We start from the raw sequence: 25,140 nt of genomic DNA, 5'->3' as shown, positions 1-25,140 counted from the left end.
CATCTTTTGTCTCATTCATGTGGATCTATTTTATTGCTACTTAGTAAACCTTTTTTAAGTGAAAATATTCTGTCATTATCATAAGTGACTAAAATTAATACAAAACATTTTCTAATTATTCTTAAAATTTCTTTGAAATGTTATTCATTTTGCTATTGTTGTGGTGCCATATAAAATGGTAGTGAGCATATGGATCCACAGTTTCCTTTTTTGTTTTTTGTTTTTGTTTGTTTTTATATTTTTTTACATGTATTGGTGTTTTTCCTGCATATATGTGGTTACTGGTGCCCAAGGAGGTCAGATGAAGGTGTTGAATTTCCTATAACTAGAGTTACTACAGGAGGCTGTAAGTCACCATGTGGGTGCTGGGAATCAAAGCCAGATGCTCTCCAAGAGCAACAAGTGCTCTTGGCCACTTAGGAACCTATTTAGCCATGAATCATGATTCTTATCCATGAAGAAGTTTCTCCAACAATAGAAAACATAAAGTATAATAGCTACAGTGGTACCTGACCTATGAAGATATGTACACACAAGTAAACCATTGCTGTTTCCTTCTTTATTTATAACCAGCACCTTCCCCACTTGAACTGCCTAAGAAGGTAGTGGGGGCTGCAGGGTAAAGATCTGTTTTTGAGAGGTACTTGATCTTAAACTGTATGTCAGTCCTTTCCCATTGTCTCCTGGCTTGATAAATGGAGACAAGTTCATTCTGAGTGTTAGACCCTTTTCATGTACCCAGTAGCAAGCTAAAGGTTTTGGATATTTAATAATTTCATTGACAAAAGACTTCAAGGGTTTTTTTCTAAGAAAGCTCACCATAATTATTTTTAACCACAAGACTTTTTTTTCATATTTGTGTCTGTCATTATATAGTATAGAGAAGGACAGTAGATCAGAACAAAGAAACATTAATTACAATGGCCTTGTCAAGTTCTAGATGTGCGAGAGTCAAAAAAGCTTCCTTTGGGTTGATAGGATAATGCCATTTGCCACAATCAGATACAGCATCCTCACCAGGTTTATCATATTCATTTAGAAAGGAGAAACTTTTCTCTTAGGAGTTTCTAAGGATTTAGAGAAAAGGCTCAAAGAACAAGGGAAGAGATAAAGATTGCAAGAGGGTTCCCAAAAGAAGAACCTTAAGGCACCAATCTTCCTCATCCTTTTTCAGTTCCAAGGATTTGATGTTGACAAGCATAAGAACAGGTTAAAGTCCCTGTCTGCGTGATAAATCTCCCAGGGAAATAGTAATTTCCCATTTACTGTAAGAACAGAATGCATACAAATCCTGTGGCATTTCTCATTTGAGACTTACTTACTCTCTTCCATAAATTGGAGTAACAATTCCCTGGTATGGTTGCTTAGTAAAGCATTGAAGGTGTGGCAATCGTCCACTACCCTGTGCTCTGCATTTAAGCTCTAGGTGGTATGAACTGGGCCCAGTCTGTGAACTAAGGAGGGATTGTATCACCACTATGCCATTTTATCTTTCCTCCAGGAATGACTACATTTGAGCCTTAAGATCCATGCTTCACCCCATGAGAAGAACAGTATCAAGCAACCAAACCCTCCAGAGATCCCAGAGGCTAAAACACCAACCAATGAGTATACATGAAAAGACCCATGGCCCCAGTTGCATATGTAGCAGAGGATGGCATTGTCTGGCATCAATAGGAGGAGAGGCCTTTGGTCCAGTGAAGGCTTGTTTTCCCAGTGTAGGGGAATGGCAGGACAATGAGGTGGGAGAGGATAGTTGGGAGAGGGAGCATCTTCATGGAAGCAAGGGGAAGGGGAGGAGGGATAGGAGTTGGGGGAAAGGGGATAACATTTGAAAGTGAATACAGAGACTATTCAATTAAAAAAAATCATTGGATCCTGAAAAATTAAATTCAATTTCTATTGAGCACAAACATGGAATTTATATGAACTGTTTTAAACTTTCTTAATTTTTAATGTTTAGATTTTTATTTTATGAGTATAAGTGTTTATCTGCATGTATGTCTGTGTAAGACCCATGTGCAGTGCCTGTGGAGGTCAGAAGAGACCATTTCATCCCCTGGAGTTATGTATAGTTATTAGTCACTGGGTGCTGGGAATAGGGCCCAGGTTTTTTGTGACAACAATTAGTTCTTTCTAACTCTTACCCCCCAAGCTGCCCCTCTCACTCTAAGCATTTTTAAACTAAAAGCTTGCTTTTACTAAAAAAAAAAAAAAAAAATCCAAGCTTCCTCATATACCTGGTCTACATTTAGCAAAAGGGATTCCAGTTGCTTCATTGGGTACGTTTGTCTGAGAGCTATCTTAATAGATGTTTTAAAGACAGACTGCAGAGGCCCTTGGTCCTGTAAAGTCTTGATATCCCAGTGTAGGGGAATGTAAGGGTGGTAAGATGGGAAGGAGTAGATATGTGGTTAGGGTAGCATTCTCATTTAAGCAGGAGGGGTGGGATAGGTGGTTTCTGGAGGGGAAATTTAGAAAGGGGATAACATTTGAAATGTAAATAAATAATATACCCCCCCAAAACAAAGACAGACTGCAGTAGAGACTATATACGTATGTCACAAATAGTAAGTGATGTCCACAGTGAGGGGCAGGCGTTTTAGGGATCAAATGTTACTTTGTGGAGCATGTCTAGCAATATGGAGTCTGTTTCTACCTTTCATTTATAAACAAGAAGCCAGACACATTCAAGCTGATAACTTCTTTCCAACATCTGATCTGTGGCAGATTGATGCTGTATCACTGATGTTAAACAGTAATCTGTGAAATCAATTGTTAGTGGCAGCTGTCCAGATTGCCTCTCTGCTTTGGGCGCTAATAGACTCCAAAACTGGGCTTTGCTGGGAGTAATCTCCAATGTTGAATGAATTTATTGCAATAATTACATAGACAGAATGTCTCGAGTAGCTGACATGATTGTTGGTTAAGTAATATTTATAAAACAGAAAGGACTCAGTTATAATGCTTGCTAGAAGCAAAGGGTTAGACTTCTCTGGAGAAACATGATGTTCTTTGACTGGGGAAAGGACTGGGATCCCTCCTGCTTAATTTTGGAAACTTGCCACAGAGAAAGAAGGGAGAGGAGGGGCAGTTTATTAGAATCAACATATCTATTTCTCCCAGGCTTTTCTCAACACAGAAGAACCCTCATGGGGGTAAAGCACAATTTCCTAAACATGTCAATCTCCTGACAGGCAGGATATAAAGACTAGTCTTCTATCTTTGTATTAACACTAGGAAATGGCTTTTAAAATAGCATCCTATCAAGATAAGGGAAATAGTCTAGTCACCATCAGGACTGAACCTTGGCCAAAAGCAGATTGATCTCATTAAGATGATATGTGTTTTCTGATATTTCCTCTCTTTAATTCACTTTTTTTTGTTTGGTGCAGAATGTTCCATGTGGTTAATTTTGATGATTGTTCTGGGTTGTAATAAAGAAACAGTTCTTAAAAGCTTATGTTCACCCTAAACATGATAGCCCATATTCCATTCTTAATTCATGTTAGACCACTTGCCAGAGATTATTGTCAAGCCTGGATTAAGACACTCTTGATTCTAGCCTGACTTTCTAATGAGGCAGGAATCCCCCAATATGTTCAAATGTGATTTTTTTAAAGCTAAAACCATCACACAAGGACCAGAACACTGAAACAGGGAAAACTTACTCTCTGGTGTTGGGAGGCTTGTGGGGTGGGGCTGGTGAGATGCAAGGGGGAAGCAGACAGATAGTAGTGTTGTCCTCCAGGCGTTGCTTCTTCTCAGGGATTTTCTCCGCAGCTTCTGCTGGCTTTAACAAGGGAAAAATATGCAGAGCTTCAAATAGATACACTATACATACACACACACACACACACACACACACACACACACACACACACACACACATTGAACAAAACAGTTTTCTTCTAGGTTGGGGAGATAAGTATGTACCTTAGATTAGACAGAAAAGCAATCAACCTTTCCTAAACTAGTCCTCCCAAGAAGTTGGCTTATGAGAGGTTTAAACTTTAATGTAAATATCTGATTAGCTACCTCTTGTAGCCAGACAGTAACCTCATTTGGAGGGATAGAAACACCAGCCCACTCACAAAACTTTCAACCCAAAATGTATCCTGTCTCCAAGAAATGCAGGCATGGAAGATGGAGCAGAGACTGAGGGAATGGCCAACCAATAATTAGACAACTAAAGACCTGTCCCTTCGGCAAGCACCAATCCTTGACAATATTAATAATACTCTGTTACGTTTGCAGACTGGAGCATGTTATCCTCTGAGAGGCTCCAGCCAGCAGCTGACTCAGACAGGTACCCACATACTGAATGGAGCTTGGGGACTCATGAAAGAATACGAGGAATGATTTGTGGGCTCTGAAGTGGGAGAAGAACTGCACAAAAAAACCAACAGAGTCAACTAACCTAGACCATTGGGGCTCTCAGTGTCAGATCCACCAACTAAAAAATATACATGGACGGGACCTTGGCACCATCACACATATGTAGCAGATGTGTAGCTTGACCTTCATGTAGGTTCTGAACAACTGGAATGAGGGTATTTCAAACGCTGTTGCCTGTATGTTGGCTATGTTTTAGCTGGACTGCCTTGTCTGGTTTCATTGGGAGAGGAAGCACCTGGGCTCTCAGAGATTTGAAGGGATACCCAGAGGGGAAAGTCAGAGGAGGAGGGAAGGGGAAATAGGGAAAAGATTGTGGGAGGGGGTGACCAAGAGGGAGCAGTTGGTGGAATGTAAAGTAAATAAGTAAATATAAAATTAAATAAATATCTGATTAAAGATCGTGTGGCACCGGAATCTTATAACAAACGTGAAGAGAATCTATAATTTTCATACACTCCTCTCATCGTAAGTGCCTCTACAGAGTGATAGTTAGGAAATGAACACTGTAACGTCAACATGCCAGGAATCCTGTTTAAACAACATGAGGCTTGTGGGTGGCTTATAAAGGCTGTCTCTATAATCAACAACATGTGAGAGGAGCATGAATGTGTAATGCCTTTAGCTCTTAAATGTCTTCATTGCAGAGGCATAGGTTTTACTCTGTACTCTTCTCATCAATAAGAAAGAAGAAAGAAAGCAGCTCAAGATTCCCACACTTCAGACTCACAATTCTGGAATCCCTTCAGTGGACAGAGCATTCTCTTCAGGACTCATCTGCCCCTGAGAATTGATCTGCCTTTAAGCAGTCCCATTGAGGCAGCCCCTCCTGCCTCCCAATCGCACAGATTGTTTCCTTTGTCTAGCACTCTCCAATTCCTTCATATTCTCTGTCTTCTTGTATCCCTTTGTCACCTGGGAAGGACCTAATTCTTAATATGCTTCTCTGCCATAGTCTTGAAGAATGTTCACCCTTCTCAGTGCTTGACTGTCTCCTTGATGTTCAATGTCATGCCACTATTCCACCCTCCTATTAATTTCTCAGGAATCTCCAGTCCCTTAATATAATAGTCTCCTCATACTTTCCCGCCCTTTAGCTGTCCCCAAGTTTTATGGTTCTTAGTCCCCTAGCATTCCCCAGTTTCTTAAGACCTAGTCCTTAGGCATCCCCACGTCATTCTTCTAGTGGTGCCCAGTGTCCTAGAAATTGTGTGCGTCCTAGTACCCCCTAGTCTCTTAGTGCAGCCATGTCTCCTAATATTCATTTTATAATCTCCTAGGACCTGCCTGTATCCTGATGCTTCCCACAGTTCTACTGCTGCCCAGTCTGCCAGAGCTTCCCTGTCTCAGTGCTCCAGTGTCTCCTGATCATGATCAGGCCCAGTATTCTACTGCTCCTCACTCTCCTAGTGTTCTTAAACCACTAAGACTTGTGGCTAGTGAACCTCATCTCCTACTATTTTCTACTTATCCTTAGCCTGCAAGAATTGCAAAGACTGTTAGCTCTCTTCTGTCTCCATACACTCCACTTTCTAAATTCTTGGCTCTAACATATCCCTAGATCCCTAGTGTTTCCTAGTTTCCCAGGATACGCAGTCTCCTAGACTTATATCTAGGAATCCAGTAAACTAGCATTCCTGATGCTCTAACATTTGCCCAATTCCCACAATTCTGCATGCAGTCCATTGTCACAGTACACTTGAGTAGTGCTCCACAGTGGGCTAGTGTTTCCCATTTCCCGCTGTTATGTCTACTAGCATGCCCCTGTTCTCTAGTTCTGCCAGAATTCTGGATTGCCTGTCTTTGCGCAGTCTGCAGTCACAGGGGCTCACTGCTCTCCTAGACATGTTGTCTTATATGCTCCCCACCAAAGTTCCAAGTATTTTCTTCTCTCCTATCTCTCTCACATTTTAATGAGCTCAAGTCTCCAACTGTTTTTCAGTGTACAGTGTGTTTGGCTGAAAGCCCTTGTAGCCTTGAAGTTGTCCCTAGCTGTATTCCCCGGAATCTATGGTATCCCCTCTTCAAAGGTTCCTCAGTATTCTGGTATTTCTCTTTCGTATTGCCTGTCTCTAGTGATCCCATCTTCTAGTGTTTCTTGTTACCCTAGTATCTCATAATCTCCTAGCATGGGGCAATCACCAGTCATGCTCCTATTACCTACAAGTACCCTGTCCCTCAATGCACCAAATGACCTAGCCCTGCCCTGTCTATTTCTCTGTCTCCTAACACTTCCCTGTCTTTGAGCACTACCATGCATCCCATCTCTCTTGTATCGCTGAGTACTCCTATGCCTCATAGAAGCCCTCTGTGAGTATTCTCATGTCTCCTTACACTACCCTCTTTCTGAGGACTCCTATATGTTCTGTCTCTGACATTGATGACTATTCTATATTCTAACACTCCTCTGTCTCTGAATGCATCAGGTTACTAGAACTTCTCTGTCTCTTAGAAATCCTCTCGATCAGAGTGTTCCCCTGTGAATTAACACTTGATTGTCCCATAGTGCCCCCACTGTCTCCTAGCATGGCTCTGTCTCTGAATGCTCCCCAGTGTCCTAGCACTCCTCTCTGAGTACTCCCTAGTGACCTAGTGCTCCTCTCTGAGTGCTCCCCTGTGTCCTAGCACTCTGGTGACTCTGAGTGTTGTACTGTCTTGTAGCATTCCTTTGCTCTACATACAACCTGTCGCCCAGCATTGTTCTATCTCTGCATTCGAACCTGTCTCTTAGCACTTCTCTCTGTGCTACCTGTCTCCTAGCTTTACTCTATAAGTGCTCCCCTGTCTGCGAGCACTCCTCTATCTTTGAGTGCTCCCCGTGTCTGTGAGCACTCCTTTATGAGTGCTACACTATCACCGGGTATACTCTGTCACTGAGAGTCCCCCTTGTCTCTTCTAGTACTCTTCCAACTCTGGGTGCCACCCCCATGGCTCCTAACATTCTCTGACTCTGTGTACTGCCCTGTCCCCTAGCACTCCTCTGTCTCTGAGTGCTCCCCTGTCTCCTAGCATTCCCCTTTCTCCTAGCACACCTCTGTCTCTTACTGCTACCCTGTCTCCTACCACTTCTCTGTATCTTAGTGCTCCCTTGTCTGCTACAGCTGCTCTATCACAGAGTACTCTTCTGTCCCCTAGCACTCCTCTGTCTCTGAGTGCTCCCCTGTCTCCTAGCTGTCCTCTGTCTCTGAGTGCTCCCCTCTCTCCTAGATGTCCTCTGTCTCTGAGTGCTCCCCTCTCTCCTAGCACTTTTCCATTCCCTTGGGTTTTGTTTTTGTTTCTGATTCCTCCCCTTTTGTAGCAGTTCCCATGTCTGAATGTTCTCCTGCCTCCTACAGTTATCTGTCTCTGAGAACTTCTATATAATCCATCTCTCACTGTCAGTCTTGTTTCTTAAGCACCCTCCATTCCTGAGTTCTTCCTTGTCCAGTAGCAAGTCCTCCTTTTCATAGAACTTCTTTTTTCCTATATCTCCTAGAGCTCCCTGTTTCTGAGACCTCCATTTTTTTTAGATTATTCTGCCACTGCTTGTCTCAGTACTCCCCTGTCTGCTAGTACTCCCCTGTCTCAACACTCCATAGTCTCTTAACTCTCCTTACAGTTCTACAGCTCCTGTTTCTCTTGCACCTCTCTGTCTCTCTGTGTCTGTGTCTCTGTGTTTCTCTGTCTCCCACCCCTTCTCTCTCTTTGTGTTTATCTGTCTGGTGGAGTTCTAGTTAGCCTGGCATCATTACTTAGTGTTCCACCGTGCCAGTGTAACATTTCTTCTTGCTTTGGAACTTGTCAGTATCCCACAGCTTCTCCTACTTTGTTGGTATTTCCTATTATCCCCCAGTCTTTAATAGCACTACCCGATGTACAAGAAAGAGTGTTCTTATATCAGCATTCCCATTTTGTACCACTGCCTATGTGTTAGTGTTCCACAGTCTTTGTGTGCTCTGTGTTCTCAAGCTCCATAGTCACATAATGCTCATTTGTTTTCTAGGGCTCTACAGTCCCCTATGACTCCCTGGCCTCCAAGTACAGGGTCCTACCACTCCTACTCACCCATCACTCTCATTTCTTCAGCACTTTCAGACCACCCATGATTCCACAGCTGTCTTCTGTCTGTCTTTCCTGTGTCCTCATGCATTTCTTTCTCATATCACACTCCTGTGTCCTGATATTTCGCTGTTTTTTCTTTGTTTGTTTTTTGTTTTAGGTACCTTCAGTCTCCTCTACTTTTAAACCCCTTAATTATGGGGGAATGAAGTCAGTTAGAGCACCTCATTTAGTAAGTCACTATTGTTTGTAGGTAATCTCCCTTTTGCTAAGCATCAGAAGCAATGGCCATATTGTGTACAACCCCTGCTGGAGAGAAATGGGGTGTGAGGATGTACAAGAGATTAGGAGTTGCATTTCTGGGTTGCTATGATGATGTGAGGAATACTATTAGCAAAACATTATCAAAGGGAACTTGATTCTGAAAAAAATATCTCAAGATAAAGTGATAGATCAGAAAGAGTTTATTAGCTATAAACTCTATGCATATTTTAATTGGTAAAAGTAATTCTAGATTTCTTCTTCTAGTGACCCTGTGTGCACCTAGAATTGATACCAAGGTATCTCCAGATGAGATTGTCACAGAGTAATCCTTTCAAGTAGTCCAATAATCCTAGAAGGTATTTAAAGCTTTAGTAAGGTAGATACAAGGATACACCATCATAGCCTATGAATGCATTAATATTTGTCCAGAGAAATGAACAAATGCATAAGATGCCCTTGACCATTATGGGCAGAGAGGCACCCTGCTAATGCTGAAGTGGTAAACTGTGAGCAATAATATAAGAGCCACTGACAGTAGGAACAATCTCAGGCACTTACTGCAGAGACTGTTTACTATAGCAAGGGGGCTTCTTTGTATTCTTATTTCATATATACCATAGTTTCTCTTATTCCATATCAGCTACCTTTATCAATGGCTACCACATAACCTGACAATTCCTAACAGTATGGTCAAATGTGAAATGTTTCATTCCTCTCAGAAAATGTCATTTTCTTTACCAAAGCCTGCAACCCACTGCTATTACTCTCCTTAAAAAGAGACTACAGATAATTTTGGTAGCCTCTGCTCACACCCACATGGACCACTCACCTTGTGCTTGCGTTTACCCTTAGGGGCTGTTTTTTCCACAGCAGTGGAAGCAGTTTGACGCTTGGGTTTCGAGGCAGTCTCCTTGTGGTCTGTCTTTGCAGGTGCTGCTGGGACTGAATTTTGGCCAGGCACTCTAGAAAGTAAGTCAAGGTCAATCTTCACCCAGAGGTTTTTTGGACTCTCATGATCACGTAGAGGGGACAAAAGCTCAGTGTGCATGGCAGGAGGTGGTGAAAAAGTTGTATCCTCATTGCTGGTGGATAAGTTGCTGCTGTTACTATTGCTGCTGGTCAGGGTGCTCAGTGTGAGGCTGGCATTGGATGTGTCCTTAGATTTAGCAGCACTACCTCCAGGAGCAATGTAAGGTGGCAGTACTGTGACCTGCAGGGTCTCTTCCTGGTCTGTGTTGGAGTCAGATGTAGATGAATCTGTTTCGATAAATTCCCGGGACTTGGGGACAATCTTCCCAGGCCCTCTATATTTTTTCTTCTCAGTGGCCATAGGGACATGAGGCCTTGGCTCTTTCCTAGGCACTGGTTTGTGGGCAGTAGCTTTGTTGCGGCTTCGTGGTGGGTCTGGAAGCTCCACACTTTCTTTTTCTTTGGAAGTACTGCTGGTAGTATTTGGTTTGGGCCAGGTAAACTCCTCAAAGCTGGTATTTTTGTCAACTTTTTTGGGCTGTTTCTTTCCAATTGTCCTTTGAGAAACTGTATCAACTGATGTTGACAACTTATGCTTCAAGGCCTTTGTTTCTGGGGTTTTTTGTGTGGGCCTTGGTCGAGCTTTCTCCCGAATAAGACTGAGGAGAGGTCTTTCTTTGGGTACAGCCACAGCCTGGCTGGGGTTTGGTTTCACTTTGACCTGGACCTCCACTGGTTGTATTATTGGAGGAGGCAGAGAAATGGTCTCTGTAGGTGTCTCATTTTGGCCACAAATGAATGACTTGTTCTGGGATGTGACTTTGTTCAGCCATTTGTCCAGCTGCCATTTGTTGGTTGAGGGTGGCTCAGGCTGTAGATTGAAAAACAGCAACAAGGATGTGATTCACACATGTAGAGACTTTATAGGGAATATCTGTATAGTGACTATACAGTGGTAAGTAATTATTAGATGCTGTGGGCTGGTAATAGATTTAGTAGGAGACTTGCTCACTATGCATGAAGCCCTGGGTTCCATTCTCAGAACCACATGAACCAGGTTTGGTTGTAGAGGTACAGTAAGATCACATGTTTAAGGATATTTTTAGTTACATAGCAAGTTTGAGTTTGAAGCTATTTTGTTCTACATGAGACCTTGTAATCACCCAAACAAACAATAACAACAAAACCAGACTACCTTAGACTTTAAGTCAGTCCACATACACAAACATATACACATTCATTGAGAAATACACTTTCAATGGTGATTAAAAGTGATTTGGTTTCCCCTGTATCAGACTAGATAAAAAGCATACAACTACAAATCAATCAATTTTTTGAACACTAGTTTCTACTGTGTTTTTCCCTCAAAAAATTCTATCCTCTAGCTAGTAAGTAAAGGATTCTTCACATGGAGATGTGTCAGACTATAACCAGGGGCTCCTGAGAGAGAATTCTGTTCCCAAAAGCTTTTGCTAAGAATCATTGATTCACCTATCACCAGGAGCCTAAGGTTATGGTATCTGTTCCTAAAAAGAAACCTAAGTGCATCTCAAGTGTGATCAAAGGTAAAGATTATTTCCATCTTCATAAATACTAGGGTGTATTACATGATGCTATAATTCATTGAAAACACTACTACCTTTATCTTTTTACTGAAGGGTGAAATAAATTGATTCTCTCAAACCACTATGCTTTTCTAAATATATGAGCAATAATAAATTTATAGGGATGTGTATGTAGACTTTGGCATTCACTATGAAGCAATAGAAATGGTATGTCTAATCTGCAAGCTTGATATTCAACTCTGATTTCTACCATTAAAAAAGAGCTATCATTTTTATTACAAGTGGTTTTTTTTTCCCTACGAAAGCCACCAAGTATGTGGCTCCATTAAATAGAAGATGGCAGAATTTAAAATGAAATCAGGCAGTTTCTGCCTGAGCCTGGAGCTGATCCTGTGCTACAATTCTCTATACCCAGACCACGCTGGAAGAGAGTTAGTCCCCCAGAAGTGCTACAACACTTGGGACCACAGGTAAGACCACCACTTCTGCTCTGTGGGTCCCATCCAGAGCCCCGAGGACACAGGAACTGAGGAACAGTCTGAGACAGGAGCATGTGGAGCTGACCTAGTGCCAGAACACTCTGTACACAGACCCCAGTGGGAAAGAGCCAGTCTCACAGGAGTGCTGATATATCTGACAGCACAGGGGAGACCACCATACCTGCTCAAATTCCTGGCCCAAGAGGAACACCCTAGAACACTCAGGACACAGGAACCAGTGAGCAATTTGGAGCAGGATCCTTCAGGTTTCTGTCTACATCCTGTGCTGACCCTATGCCACAGCTAATTCTGCCTAGACCCTGATAGGAGAGAACTGGTCCCCCAGTAATACTGACACACAGGCTTACAGGAGGGTCAAGCAATCATCAAGGAGGGTCAGAATCAACAAGACTAGCTAACACTGGAAATAAGCAGATGGCAAGAGGCAAGTCCAAGAACCTAAACAATGAAAACCAAGGTCACATGGCATCATCATAACACAATTCCCCACCACAGCAAGTCCTGGATACCCCAACACACCAGAAAAGCAAGATTCTGATTTAAAATCACAACTCATGATGATGTTAGAGGTCTTTAAAAGGGTCATAAGTAACTCTCTTAAAGAAATATAAGACAACACAGATAAACAGGCAGAAGCCCTTAAAGAGGAAACACACACATACCCACACACACAAACTTTAGAGAATTTCAGGAAAACACGAGTGAACAGGTGAAGGAATTGAACAAAACTATTCAGGATCTAAAACTGGAAATAGAAACAGGAAAGAAAACACAAAGAGAGACAACCCTGGAAATAGAAAACCTAGGAAAGAGGGCAGAAGTCATAGATGCAAGAATCACCAATAGTATACAAGAGATGGAAGAGAGAATCTCGGGGGCAGAAAATACCACAGATAATATTGACACAACAGTGAAAAAATGCAAAAAACTCCTAACCCAAAACATCCAGGAAATCCAGGACACAAGGAGAAGAACAAACCTGAGGAGAATAGGTATAGAAGGAGTTAAGATTCCCAACCCAACTTAAAGGCCTGATAAATATCTTCAAGATTATTATAAATGAAAACGTCCCTAACTTAAAGAAAGAAATGCCCATAAACACACAATAAGCTTACAGAACTCTGAATGGATTGGACCAGAATCCATTCCTCCCGTCACATAATAGTCAAAATACCAAATGCACAAAACAAAGGAAGAACACTAAAAGTAGTAAGGGAATAAGGTCAAGTAATACACAAAGGCCAACCTATCAGCATCTCACCAGACTTCTCAACAGAGACTATGAAAGCTAGAAAATCCTAGGCAGATGTCATACAGATCCTGGAAAAAAGAAAAATCCAGCCGAGCATACTAAAGCCAGCAAAACTGTCAATTAACATAGATGAAGAAACCAAGACATTCCATGACAAAAACAAATTTACATAATATCTTTCCACAAATCCAGCCCTACAAAGAATAATAGATGGAAAACTCCAACACAAGGATGGAAACTACACCCTAGAAAAAGCAAGAGAGTAAGCTTCTTTCAACTAACCCAAAAGAAGATAGCCACATAAATATAATTCCACCTCTACTACAAAAATAACAAGAAGGAACATTTATTGGTTTCTAATATCTCTCAATATTAATGGACTCAATTCCCCAATAAAAAGACATAGAATAGTAGACTGGATACATAAGGAGGACCCAACATTTTGCTGCATTTAAAAAACACACCTCTGTGACAAAGACAGATAATACCTCAAAGTAAACGGCTGGAAAACAATTTTCCAAGCAAATGGTCCCAGGAAACAAGCGGGAGTAGTCATTCTAATTTCAAATACAACTGACTTTCAACCAACAGTTATCAAAAAAGATAAGGGAGGACAATTCATACTCTTGAAAGGAAAAGTCCATCAAGATGAAATCTCAATTCTGAATACGTATGTTCCAAATGCAAGGGCACCTGCATTCATAAAAGAAACCTTACAAAAGCTCAAAGCACACATTGCACCTCACACAATAGTAATGGGTGACTTCCACACCCCACTCTCCTCAATGGACAGAGCATGGAAACAGAAACTAAACAGAGACACAGTGAAACGAACAGAAGTTATGAACCAAATGGATTTAATAGCTATCTATAGAACGTTTCGTCTTAAAACAAAAGAATATCCCTTCTTCTTAGCACCTCATGTTACCTTCTCCAAAACTGACCATATATTCCGTCACAAAACAGTCCTCAACAGATACAAGAAGACTGAAATAATACCATGCATCCTATCAGATCAACACGGACGTCTTCAATAACAATAAAAATGACAGAAAGCCAACATACACATGGAAGCTGAACAATGCTATACTCAATGACAAGTTTGTCAAGGAAGGAATAAAAAGAGACTTTTTAGAAGTTAATGAAAACGAAGGCACAGCATACCCCAACATATGTGACATAATGAAAACAGTGCTAAGAGGAAAACTCATAGCTCTGAATGTCTCCAAAGAGAAACTGGAGAGAGCATACACTAGCAGCTTGACAGCACACCTTAAAGCTCTAGAACCAAAAGAAGCAAATATACCCAAGAGGAGTAGACAGCAGGAAATAATCAAACTCAGGACTGAAATCAACCAAGCAGAAACAAAAAGAACTATACTAAGAATCAACAAAACCAGGAGCTGGCATTTTGAGAAAATCAATAAGATAGGCAAAACCTTAATCAGACTAACCAGAGGGCCAAGCTACAGTATCCAACTTAACAAAATCAGTAATGAAAAGGGAGACATAACAAGGTAAACTGAGGAAATTCAGGAAATCATCAGATCCTACTACAAAAGCCTATACTCAACAAAACTGGAAACTATGGATGAAATGTACAATTTTTTAGACAGACACCAGGTACCAAAGTTAAATCAGGATCAGATAAGCCATCTAAACAGTCCCATAATCCATAAAGAAATAGAATCAGTCATCTAGTCTCCCAACCCCCCCCCCAAAAGAAAACCCAGGACAAAATGGATTTAGTGCAGATTTCTATCAGACCTTCATAGAAGACCCTGATATAGCTGTCTCCTGAGAGGTTCTGTCAGAGCATGACAAATACAGAGGCAGATGCTTGCAGCCAGCCATAGAACTGAGAATGGGGTCCTTAATAGAGGAGTTAGAGAAAGAATTGAAGGAGCTGAAGGGGTTTGAAATCCCATAAGAACAACAATACCAACCCTCCAGAACTCCCAGGGACTAAACTACTATTCAAAGAGCACACATGGAGGGACCCATGGCTCTAGCTGCACAAGTAGCAGGGGATGCCCTTGTTGGGCATCAATGGGAGGAGAAGCTCTTGGTCCTGTGAAGGCTTAATGCCCCAGTGCAGGGGAATGTCAGGGCAGGAAGGAGGGAGCAGGTGAACATCCTCATAGAAGGGAGAGGGGATGGAATAGAGGATATGGAGGAGAATCCAGGAAAGTGATAACATTTGAAATGTAAATAAAATATATCTAATAAAAATAGTAAAATATTAATAAAATGAATTCAGTAGCTGTGATCCGTTCCTACAGAAAGCAATAGTAAGTAATTATTAAAGAAACTCTTTCAGAGGCTTAGCAGTGTCATGCCAGTGTTAAAAGCTAGCTCTGGCAGTATACCGACCCAAGTCTAAGGCCTCACTTTATTACTGTGTATCTGTGAGATCGCGGGGTCCTTTTGGCTTAAATTCTCATAAATATACATTGCCACCTATAAAATGTCCTGTAGTGTGAGAGAGTAGAGTATTAGGTTGTTAATAAGAGTGAATGAGAAAGTGTAAGTCAAGTGTCCAGCACAGCGTTTGCTATTTTTAACAGCAGTAAAATAACTACTGCCTCTATTATTCCTTTCAGGTTACTGAGAAAGAAATGTATAAAGAGCAATGAGATGAATTCCCTTGTTGTACAACAGGCAGACTCGGGGAACCAGAGCACTTAGCTAGAGTATGTGAAGGGAAAAATTAATTCTTCCATTTCAGAGTTATTGTTCTGGTGCTTGGGGTGCTAGGCTAAAGATTTCATATCTTATTATCATCTGGTACACAATGTAAATTGAAATAAGGAATGTGTGACTTCTTTAGTGCTGTTTTACCTTTATGGGAAGACATATGTCTCATATCTTCCTTGCATAGTATCCATTTGCCCCTTTAATAACTTTAAAGTAAAGTAGGGTTGGCATCTTTAGATCTACAAGTGAGTATTGATTGGCTTTGTTGGTTTACTTAGAAAGTGAAGTTGCAAGCTTCATCATTCCTATACTAGTTTTATGTGGGATGAAGCTTGAGGCTTGCGGTAACTTAATGACTCCCATAGAAAACCCATCACGCAGCAAGCAACTTGTACAGCTTGGAGTCACACAAAGGGATCTATATTTGTTAGGGCATATACAAACATGTGTTCGAAAGAAACAATCTTTTCCAGTCTCTGGCTACTTTTCTGAAGTAGTTATTGTAGTAAAGTACTTCTACTGCTGATACATCTGGTATACACTTGACCCACCAGCACATAGATGGATCCTGAGGCCTTGAGCACTCACCTCTGGAGTAGCCACTCTAGGAGCCTCATTGGATTCGCTGTCGGTGGTGCTGCTTTCAGTGTCTGAGTCCGACTCTGAGCTACTCTCTGACTCACTGGAGCTGCCAGACCCCACACTGGCTTGTGCTGCAGGTGTAGGCTGAGGTGTGGCCAAGAGTGAGCTGAAAGAAAAGTGACATCATTTATTACCTCATCGAGTCTCAGACTTGAAAGCAACAGCCTGGTTCAATGTAAAAACAACTTATGATCTATGAGCTGCAGGAAAAGTAGAAATACAGAAATGAAATACAAGGCTCCGAGAGCCCAGTGCGAAGGCCACTGTCAAAAGTTTGTACACTTAAGATAAAATGCACTAACATAAATTACACAAAGCACAGCTAGTTTACTTACCAGAAGCAACTTATTCATAAACTAAGAATGTAAGCTCCACAATATTAGGACAACTGTAAATGTGTAAGTTTAAAGTAAGTTTGCTTTATCCAAAGACATTCTGAGGACAAATGCATTTTTGTATGCAGATTTTTAAAACCTCAAAATTATTATGTTGAATATAAGTCATACATAAATACATATAGTATGCTCAATCAGACCCCTTAATGAAACTCAACATTGCTTCAATAACCTTCACAGTGTGATTTACACTTGTTTAGATCAAAGATGTCATCAACTGAATTTGTTTCAAACATAAAAAGAAAGTTCTAGAACTTTCTGAATTTCAGAATCACAATTAAGTGATCCTGGGCAATAGTAAAAACAACTACATTCATTCTACTAAGTAATGGAAACAGTATAACTGAGTCTAAGCCTCACTTCCTATGAACTATTCCCAGAAACAAATGAAGCTAAGAATGAAATACTATCTTCATAACAGAACAAATATCAACACGAGAGTAATTGCTTCAGGCCCTGACTCGTGTCTGGAATCTACTCTGGAACTTTCAGGCTGGCAGAACATCAGACATTTCACTTAGTATCTCAAAACTGTTAGCTGGTCAGCTAAATTCCCTCTTCTACTACATTTATTTCCATAAGTCATTAATTTCTTTTTAAAATGTGTACTAAACTGACTGTGAATGAATCCAGTGGATGCAATACTTAATTGTACATAGAATATGAAGGAGCAATACATAATTTATATATCCCCATTTACCAAGGCTACATTAAAATTATTTTCCACACACCATTTATTCTCATATTTATATAAACTACATTTCTAAAGAATGCTAGTGGTTCCAACGTGTGATATTAAGATCACTAACATTTAGTGCACTAGCATTAACTGCTCCATACTATGTATTCTATGACTTAAATCCTAATAGAGTATAACACAAGTTTCTAACAACTTCAAAGTCAACTAACTGTTCAGTCTTTCACAGATCAGTTTTGCTGCTGTATCCATCAGTGAGTCAGCCTTACTCAGTGAAGCAAGGCTTCATTTTAACTCCAATTTCATTCATTTTGTCATCATGGTTGCAGCACAGGCTAGAGGTGAGACTCGAGAGAGATCTGCGTAGGCCACTGGGAGGGAAATTGGGGAGGATTAAAATGGCTTCTTTAGACAGGGTTATCTCTTATCTGGTCTAAGGATCTTGAGAGGGCTGAGAGAAATTAAACAATTTAAAAGACGGTACATCAACTACTACATACTATATCCTAGAATATAGTATAGTGTATATATATATATATATATATATATATATATATATATATATATTGCACAGATAGGTATTCTAGAATATATTAATGATTATATTGAATAAACATTTCCAGAAATAATTGGGATCAATTTGTGACACCAAAATTAATGAGAAATGCAAGAAAAGCAGAGGCTTGAAACCGTATTGAAGAAGCCAGGACTATTTGATGGAAAGTGATGGGGATAGAAAAGTGGGTAGATTATAGATTTGAACAACCCAAAGGTCTGTCCTTTGAGAAAGGGAGCGACATAAAGAATACCCTCGAAGATAACAAGGGGATAGACATCTAGGCATCTAGTGTGGAATATTTCACTTCTAAATTTTCAAATGTTTTTTTTTTTTTTCCAAATGAAGTAAGATATTTTCTGCAAATCAGTGACCACGTAGCAAAGTGGCGGTGAAAACTTTGATAGAGAGATTGCAACTGTAGGTATGGAGTGGGCTTGGATGCTATTTAAGATATCTTCTTACTCAAAGGCTCTGAGACTCTAGGAACTAAAGTGTGTGGGCCTCAAAGAACCTTCTCTCAACTGCACTTCATCAGTCACACAACTCTTGCCAAACTGGAATATTAAACAATATATTCTTGAAGAGCTGTTTTTTATTAGTTCAGTCACTTTGCATTCCCCTCTACCCAGTTCCCCATCATATAGTCTCTCTCCCAGTCACCCCTTTCCTCCTCTGAGAAGGGAGAACCCTCCTGGATATCTCCCACTGATGGCTCTTCAAATCAACACAGTATTAGGCACAACCTCTCCCACTGATGCCAGATAAGGCAACCCAGTTTGGGGAACAGGATCTGTAGGCATGCAACAGGTTTTGGGATGGCCCCATGGTCCAGTCGTTCAGGACCCACATGAAAGTCAAGCTTCACATCTGCTACATATATGAGGGGGGTCCTAGGTCCAGCCCATGTATGTTCTTGGACTTGGAGCCCCAAGGATCCTGGTGAGTTGACTCGGTCTTCCTGTGGAGTTTCTATCCTGGAAGAGCTGTTTTATGGCTTAGGCTTTTCACTAATTCAGGTTGGCAGCTTTAAGAAAACCATGTATTTATATTAATGTTCTTGAAGTCTGCTCCAAATTCAACTACAAGTTCCTTTCATAATGAGTGTCTTAGTCAGGGTTTCTATTGCTGCACAAACATCATGACTAAGAAGCAAGTTGGGGAGGAAAGGGTTTATTCAGCTTACACTTCGATATCACTGTTTATCACCAAAGGAAGTCAGGACTGGAATTCAAGCAGGTCAGGAAGCAGGAGCTGATGCAGAGGCCATGGAGGGATCTTACTTCCTGGCTTGCTTGCCCTGACTTGCTCAGCCTGCTTTCTTATAGAGCCCAGGTCTACCAGCCCAGGGATGGCACCACACACAATGGGCTGCCCCTTCCCCCCCTTGATCACTAGTTGAGAAAATGCCTTACAGCTGGATCTCATGGAGGCATTTCCTAAACTGAGGCTCCTTTCTCTGTGATAATTCCAGCTTGTGTCAAGTCGACACAAAACCAGCCAGTACAATGAGTAAAGAAAATTATGAACTAATCAATTTGCTTAATAAGTGTATGTGGGCATCCAAAAGAAAGTTTGGATTCTATAATAGGTGATATTTTTGTAAATGGGAAATTTTAACAAGAAAGTCCTGGAGATACTGATATGAGCAGCAAATGGCCAAAGACACAGAATTTGACAAAGACATGCAGCATTGCATATATTTCAAGATAGACCTGAATTAATTTTTTTCTCTTAGTTGAGACTTGTACACATTTTAACATCCTATTTTCCTAATTTTAGAAGGATCACATGTAAGTCTACAGGCCAATTTAGAACAATTTTATAATTCAGTTCATAATTAAGTTGTGAAGAGATCTCTATTTAATCTTACCTCTCATCCTCTAAAGTTTTACTTTATGAATTTTTTAATTGAACAACTTTATTTTAAAAAACAGAGATAAATGTACAGATTTTAAAAGCATTTTTGCATAAAAGTATATGAATAAATTTTTGTCAGTACTTGAATTTTTTAAAGGTTTGATAGTATGCATTAAAATCTTACTAGTTACAATGAGCATAAAGTACATGTAAAACAAGATGTAACCTGGAAAAAGTCAAAGTTTTCTTGGTGTGTAAAGTTTAAAAATAATGATTTTTCATTTTTGGCCTTTTTTTGAACTTCATATAGTCTGTGAGTTGTTTCTGGGGTGTTCAGAGCTTTCTGGGGTTAGTATGCAATTACCAGTGACTGTATATTATGTCTGTTTCATTGTGACTGGGTTATCTCACTCAGGATGATATTCTCTAGATGCATCCATTTTCTTAAGAATTTCGTTAAGTCATTGTTTCTGATAGCTGAGTAGGATACCATTGTGTAAATGTACCACAATTTTTGTATCCATTCATCTACTGAAGGAAATCTGGGCTATTTCCAGCTTCTGGCTATTATAAATAGAGCTGCTATGAACACTGTGGTACATGGAGCTTCTCTGGGGTATATGCCCAGAAGTGGAATAACTGGGTCTCCAATTTTCTGAGGAATCACCAGACTGATTTCCAGAGTGGTTGTATCAGTTTACAACCCCACCAACAGTGGAGAAGTGTTCTTCTTTCTCCACATCCTCACCAGTATCTGCTGTCATCTGAGATTTGGATCTTGGCCAATCTGACTGGTGTGAGGTGGAATCTCAGGGTTGTCTTGATTTGCATTTCCCTGATGGCTAAGGATGTTGAGCACTTCCTTAGATGCTTCTCGGCCATTCGATATTCCTCAGTTGAGAACTTTTTGTTTAAGTCTGTACCCCATTTTTAATAGGGTTGTATTGGTATCTCCATCTATGATGATTGAGACTTTTTGCTGGGTATAGTAGCTTGGGTTGACACTTGTGTTCTCTTAAGGTCTGCATGATATCTGTCCAGGATCTTTTAGCTTTTATAGTCTCTGTTGAGATGTTGAGTGTGATTCCGATTGATCTGCCTTTATATGTTACATGACCTTTTTCCCTTACTGCTTTTAGTATTCTTTCTTTGCTTTGGGCACTTGGTGTTTTGACTATTATGTGTCAGGAAGAATTTCATTTCTGGTCCAACCTATTTGAAGTTCTGTGGGCTTCTTTTATGCTCATGGTCTTCTTATTCTTAAGGGTAGGAAAGTTTTCTTCTACAATTTTGTTGAAGATATTTACTGTTCCTCTTAGTTGATATTCTTCACCCTCTTCTATTCCTGTTATCCTTAGGTTTGGTATTCTCATTGTGTCCTGGATCTCCTGGATATTTTGGGTTAGGAGCTTTTTTGCTTTTGCATCTTCTCTGACTTTTTTGTTTATGTTTTCCATGTATTCTTCAGCCCCTGAAATTCTCTCTTCCTTCTCTTGTAGTCTGTTGGAGACACTTGTATTGTGACTCCTGATTCCTTTATTAGTTTTTCTACCTCCAGGGTTGTCTCTTTTAGTATTTTCTTTATTGTTTCCATTTCCATTTTAAATTCCTTCTTCAATTCCTTCATTTCTTTGGTTCTGTTTTCCTCTAGTTATTTAATTTCTTTGAGTGTTTTTCATGTTTCCTCTTTAAAAGCTTCTATTTCTTTATGCTTTTTCTCCCATTTTTGTTTAAGTGAGTTATTCACACTCTTCTTAAAGATCTCCATCATCATCTTGAGGTATGATTTCAGGTCTGAGTCTTCTTTTTCTTAAGTGTTTGGCATTCTGCTGCTTACTGTGATGGGAGTGCTGGATTCTAATGTTCCCAAGTTGTCTTGGTTTCCATTGGGTAAGTTTTTTCGCTTTCCTCTTGCCATCTTGTTGTCTGTGATTATACGTGGTCTTGTTGTCAGTGATTGGTTTCCATCTCTCCCGTGTACCTGGCCTGTGTCCCTGGATCTCTGCTGTTTTAGATGGCAAATGGATTGAGTGTTTGGTCTGCACGCTAGGGCCTTCCTGGTAGACTCGACTCTCTAAGGCAGGTTTCCCACTTTCCTGGATCAACCAGAGGGCCACACCTATGGAGCGCTAGGCTTAGCCCTCTATGCGCCCTGGTTATTTTCAGCACAGTCTTGCTAGGCCTGTGTCCCTTGATCTCTGTTGTTCTCGGTGGCAAATGGCCTGCACTTTATGAATTTTTAAAAATAAAAATTAACTTATAAAACTCTGCATTTGAGAATCCCAGGAATACACTTGCTCTAGAAATACTAAGTCAATAGGAGCAGAGCTTCTGAACTATGGACTTTTTCCATGGAATGAGAACAAACCACTTTCTTAGCATTTTAAGAAGTTTTAATTTTCGCATATGTCTTCGAGGCTTGTTACCTTAATCCATTTGTCTGGTGGAAAGGACATCAAGAGTGGGAAACAATACAGAGGTTAAGCAGAAGCATAATGTATGTTGTAGACAAAAAGTAGAGTTGCTCTGCTAAGAGGGGATGAAGTGGCAGGAGAAAATAAGATGACCCTTGAACACCATTAAAAGGCAAAATATCTTATATACGAATATTATCTCAAACATTGAAAGTGAGGATATTCTTTGAAAATGCTTTGAAAAATGATAAGCAGTTAGTTCATGTTTACTTGTGATCTGTGCCATACACAGCTTCAAAGATATATTTTTCCAACATGTATGTATACAATACTTATTTTGCTAGCTGATCCTTCTGTTTTTAATGAAGTCTGATCCATACATATTTACCCACTCCTTCATTTTTTTGAATCACTTGATTTTAAATCTGTGAATGACTGGAGGGGTCTGCGGTTGGCAGAATAATAACTGACCATCAGTAACATACACACTATTATCCCTGAAACTAGGGAATATATGAGCTTTAATAGTCAATAGGATTTGGCATTTATCAATAAATTAAAGATCTTGAGATAAAAGATTATTCCAGTTTATCCAGATGAGCCTGGTTTGATCACAATTATCCTTCCAAGAGAAAGAATTCAGAGGACTAAGTGAGGATTTGATCTGCTGCCTTTGATAATGGAAGAAGGTCAGGGAGTGTGACAGGCTCTAAAAGCTGGGAATTAAACTTAGTTTAGAGCCATCAAGAAAATTGAAGATAATAAATTGTGCCAATAGCACAAATAAACAAAAAACTATTTATCCTTCTAGGCTTCAATAAGAAATGCAGCTCACCCCTTGAGTTTTGTCTAGTGAGGCTCATGACCAAGTTTTGAACTCCAGAACTCTGATAACAAACTTGTATTTTTTGAAATAATTTCCTATGATACGCTATAAGCTACTAATTTGAGATAAGGAAAAGAATACAGGATCCTAATACAAATGAATAAAATATTGACCACAGAAGATTATACTTTAGCACATTTTTCAGTGTTTATGAAATATCATTTTCCTTCAAAGTCTATAAGCAAGGCCACCCTGAGAAGCACGAGAGCCAACTGATGAGCTAGGGAGAAGATCTCAGATTCAGGATCATTGTCACCAAGAGAAGAGGTGAATCAGTCAGAGTAACTGCAAACTGATATTTTGAAGCTGTCAGAAATGAAACTGATTGGCAGTGTCTGTTTCTCCTCATTTACTAGAAGCTGTGCCCTTACTGAAGAGATAATAATGAAAAAATTGTGGTAATGGCTTTTCATAATTGCATGTACTTAAAAATCAATCAGATCTGAGGTGTGATTTTAGTGGACTAACCAGATCAAGATCCTTGGGATTTTCTTGGCTGGGCCCAATTTCAGTCCACTTAAATAGCTACAGTCCCCCTGACAGCTCTAGAAAGAGTATATTGTTATGACCAGGAAGCATGTAAGATTGGAAGAAAAATAACTTAATGTGCTACAAATTTGACATTATAGGATAAAACACAATTTTGGTACCATATATGCATTTCCATAATTATTTTTCCACCTTTAATAACAAAATGTTGGCTGTTCTCTGTCATTTTTACTATATTTACTAAAATTTAAGCTTTTATGTTAGAGTGTATGTAGGTGCACACACACATGTGGTGTGTAAAACCCATGTTTGTGTGTAAAGCCCATGTTTGTACATGTAGAAAGGCCAGAGATTAACACTGAGTGACTTTCATTACTCTCTACCTCATTTATGGAGACAGGGTTTCTCATTAAATCTGAAACGAATTCTGTTGGCTAGACTTGCTAGCTTGGGCAGTGTGATGTACAGATTTACCTGCCTGTCTTTGTCCCAACCCTTGCACAATTGCCTAAGCAGAGGGGTTGAAGGTACTTACTGTGTTCCACTGTAGCTAGTTTTTTATGTAGGTGCTATAAATCCAAACTCAGCTTCTTAAATAGTTCTTATTAGACACCTTTTAATAAGAAGAGGGTTCAGTTTGAAACATTCTTTAGGCCTTTATCTGTTCCAGTAATTACCCAAATGCATTATTCTTCCATGCTTGATGTGCCTAAAGGTATAGTAATGGGGTTTTGAAGTGAGATGCTTCTGTCTAAACCAAAATTTTGGATGATTCCAGATTATATTGATGACTACTTCTAGTAGACAACTATTATGACAGTGCTAGATATGGGTACAACATACTGACTGTATACAATGTACCAAGGACTAGATTATTTGAAATTTCCCTACATCCCTTTCAGTGCATGCCAACACTTATATACCATACTGCTTCCATTTTACAGCTATGAATACTAATGTTCAGTATTCTACAAGAGCAACATGACTAGTACTTCAGAAACTTAACAAAAATAAAATAAAAACAGTGAATTCTACCCCACCATAGTACTTATTAAGATAACGCTGGGGAAGACTCTCGGAAGACTAGCTAGTGTTTGCTAATGGCATGTTATATCTTCAAAGCATTAACATTTTGTAGTATTTTAATTTGCCTGTGGAATTTTGAATCCACATCAACTTTTCTGTTACCATACAGAGCTTATATAATCAGAAAACCAATAGGTGTGGGAAACCATGCTTTGGTACCTTTTGTTTTTAAAAATTGAGTTTAACATTGGGAACAAAAGAAGCAAGCAGATGTGATCACTGAACCCTAAGATCCTGGTCTCCAAAAAACAATAAATGTTTGTCAGCTGGTACTCTTGAGGATCCTAAAGTAGGTCTCCAAGAGTCTCTATACAGTGGTCAAACCTCCCATTAATGAATTATATTCATCACAAATATTAGGTGAAGTAAGTTATGTATTTTGACTGGGTGACCTTCATGTATGAGTCACTGTGCTTCTTGAACTGGTTTGGAGAT

At 39.9% G+C, this 25,140-nt stretch overlaps 1 protein-coding gene across 5 annotated transcripts in view; it reads right to left on the bottom strand.

The window, feature by feature from the left end:
- AFF2 (ALF transcription elongation factor 2) overlaps positions 1-25,140 on the bottom strand; it is a gene marked incomplete at both ends in the record, with an annotated part of 471,510 nt that overhangs the window by 26,720 nt on the left and 419,650 nt on the right. For all 5 annotated transcript variants that reach the window (XM_080909761.1, XM_080909763.1, XM_080909762.1 and 2 more), the window contains 3 exons: positions 3,672-3,793; positions 9,527-10,537; positions 16,269-16,428. In XM_080909761.1, the coding sequence (XP_080765887.1) occupies positions 3,672-3,793; positions 9,527-10,537; positions 16,269-16,428 (1,293 nt within the window). The remainder of the gene's footprint in view (positions 1-3,671; positions 3,794-9,526; positions 10,538-16,268; positions 16,429-25,140) is intronic.

Source organism: Micromys minutus, assembly GCF_963924665.1.
Source record: "Micromys minutus genome assembly, chromosome: X".
Taxonomy (NCBI): domain Eukaryota; kingdom Metazoa; phylum Chordata; class Mammalia; order Rodentia; family Muridae; genus Micromys; species Micromys minutus.
This window is presented reverse-complemented; position numbering and strand designations above follow the sequence as displayed.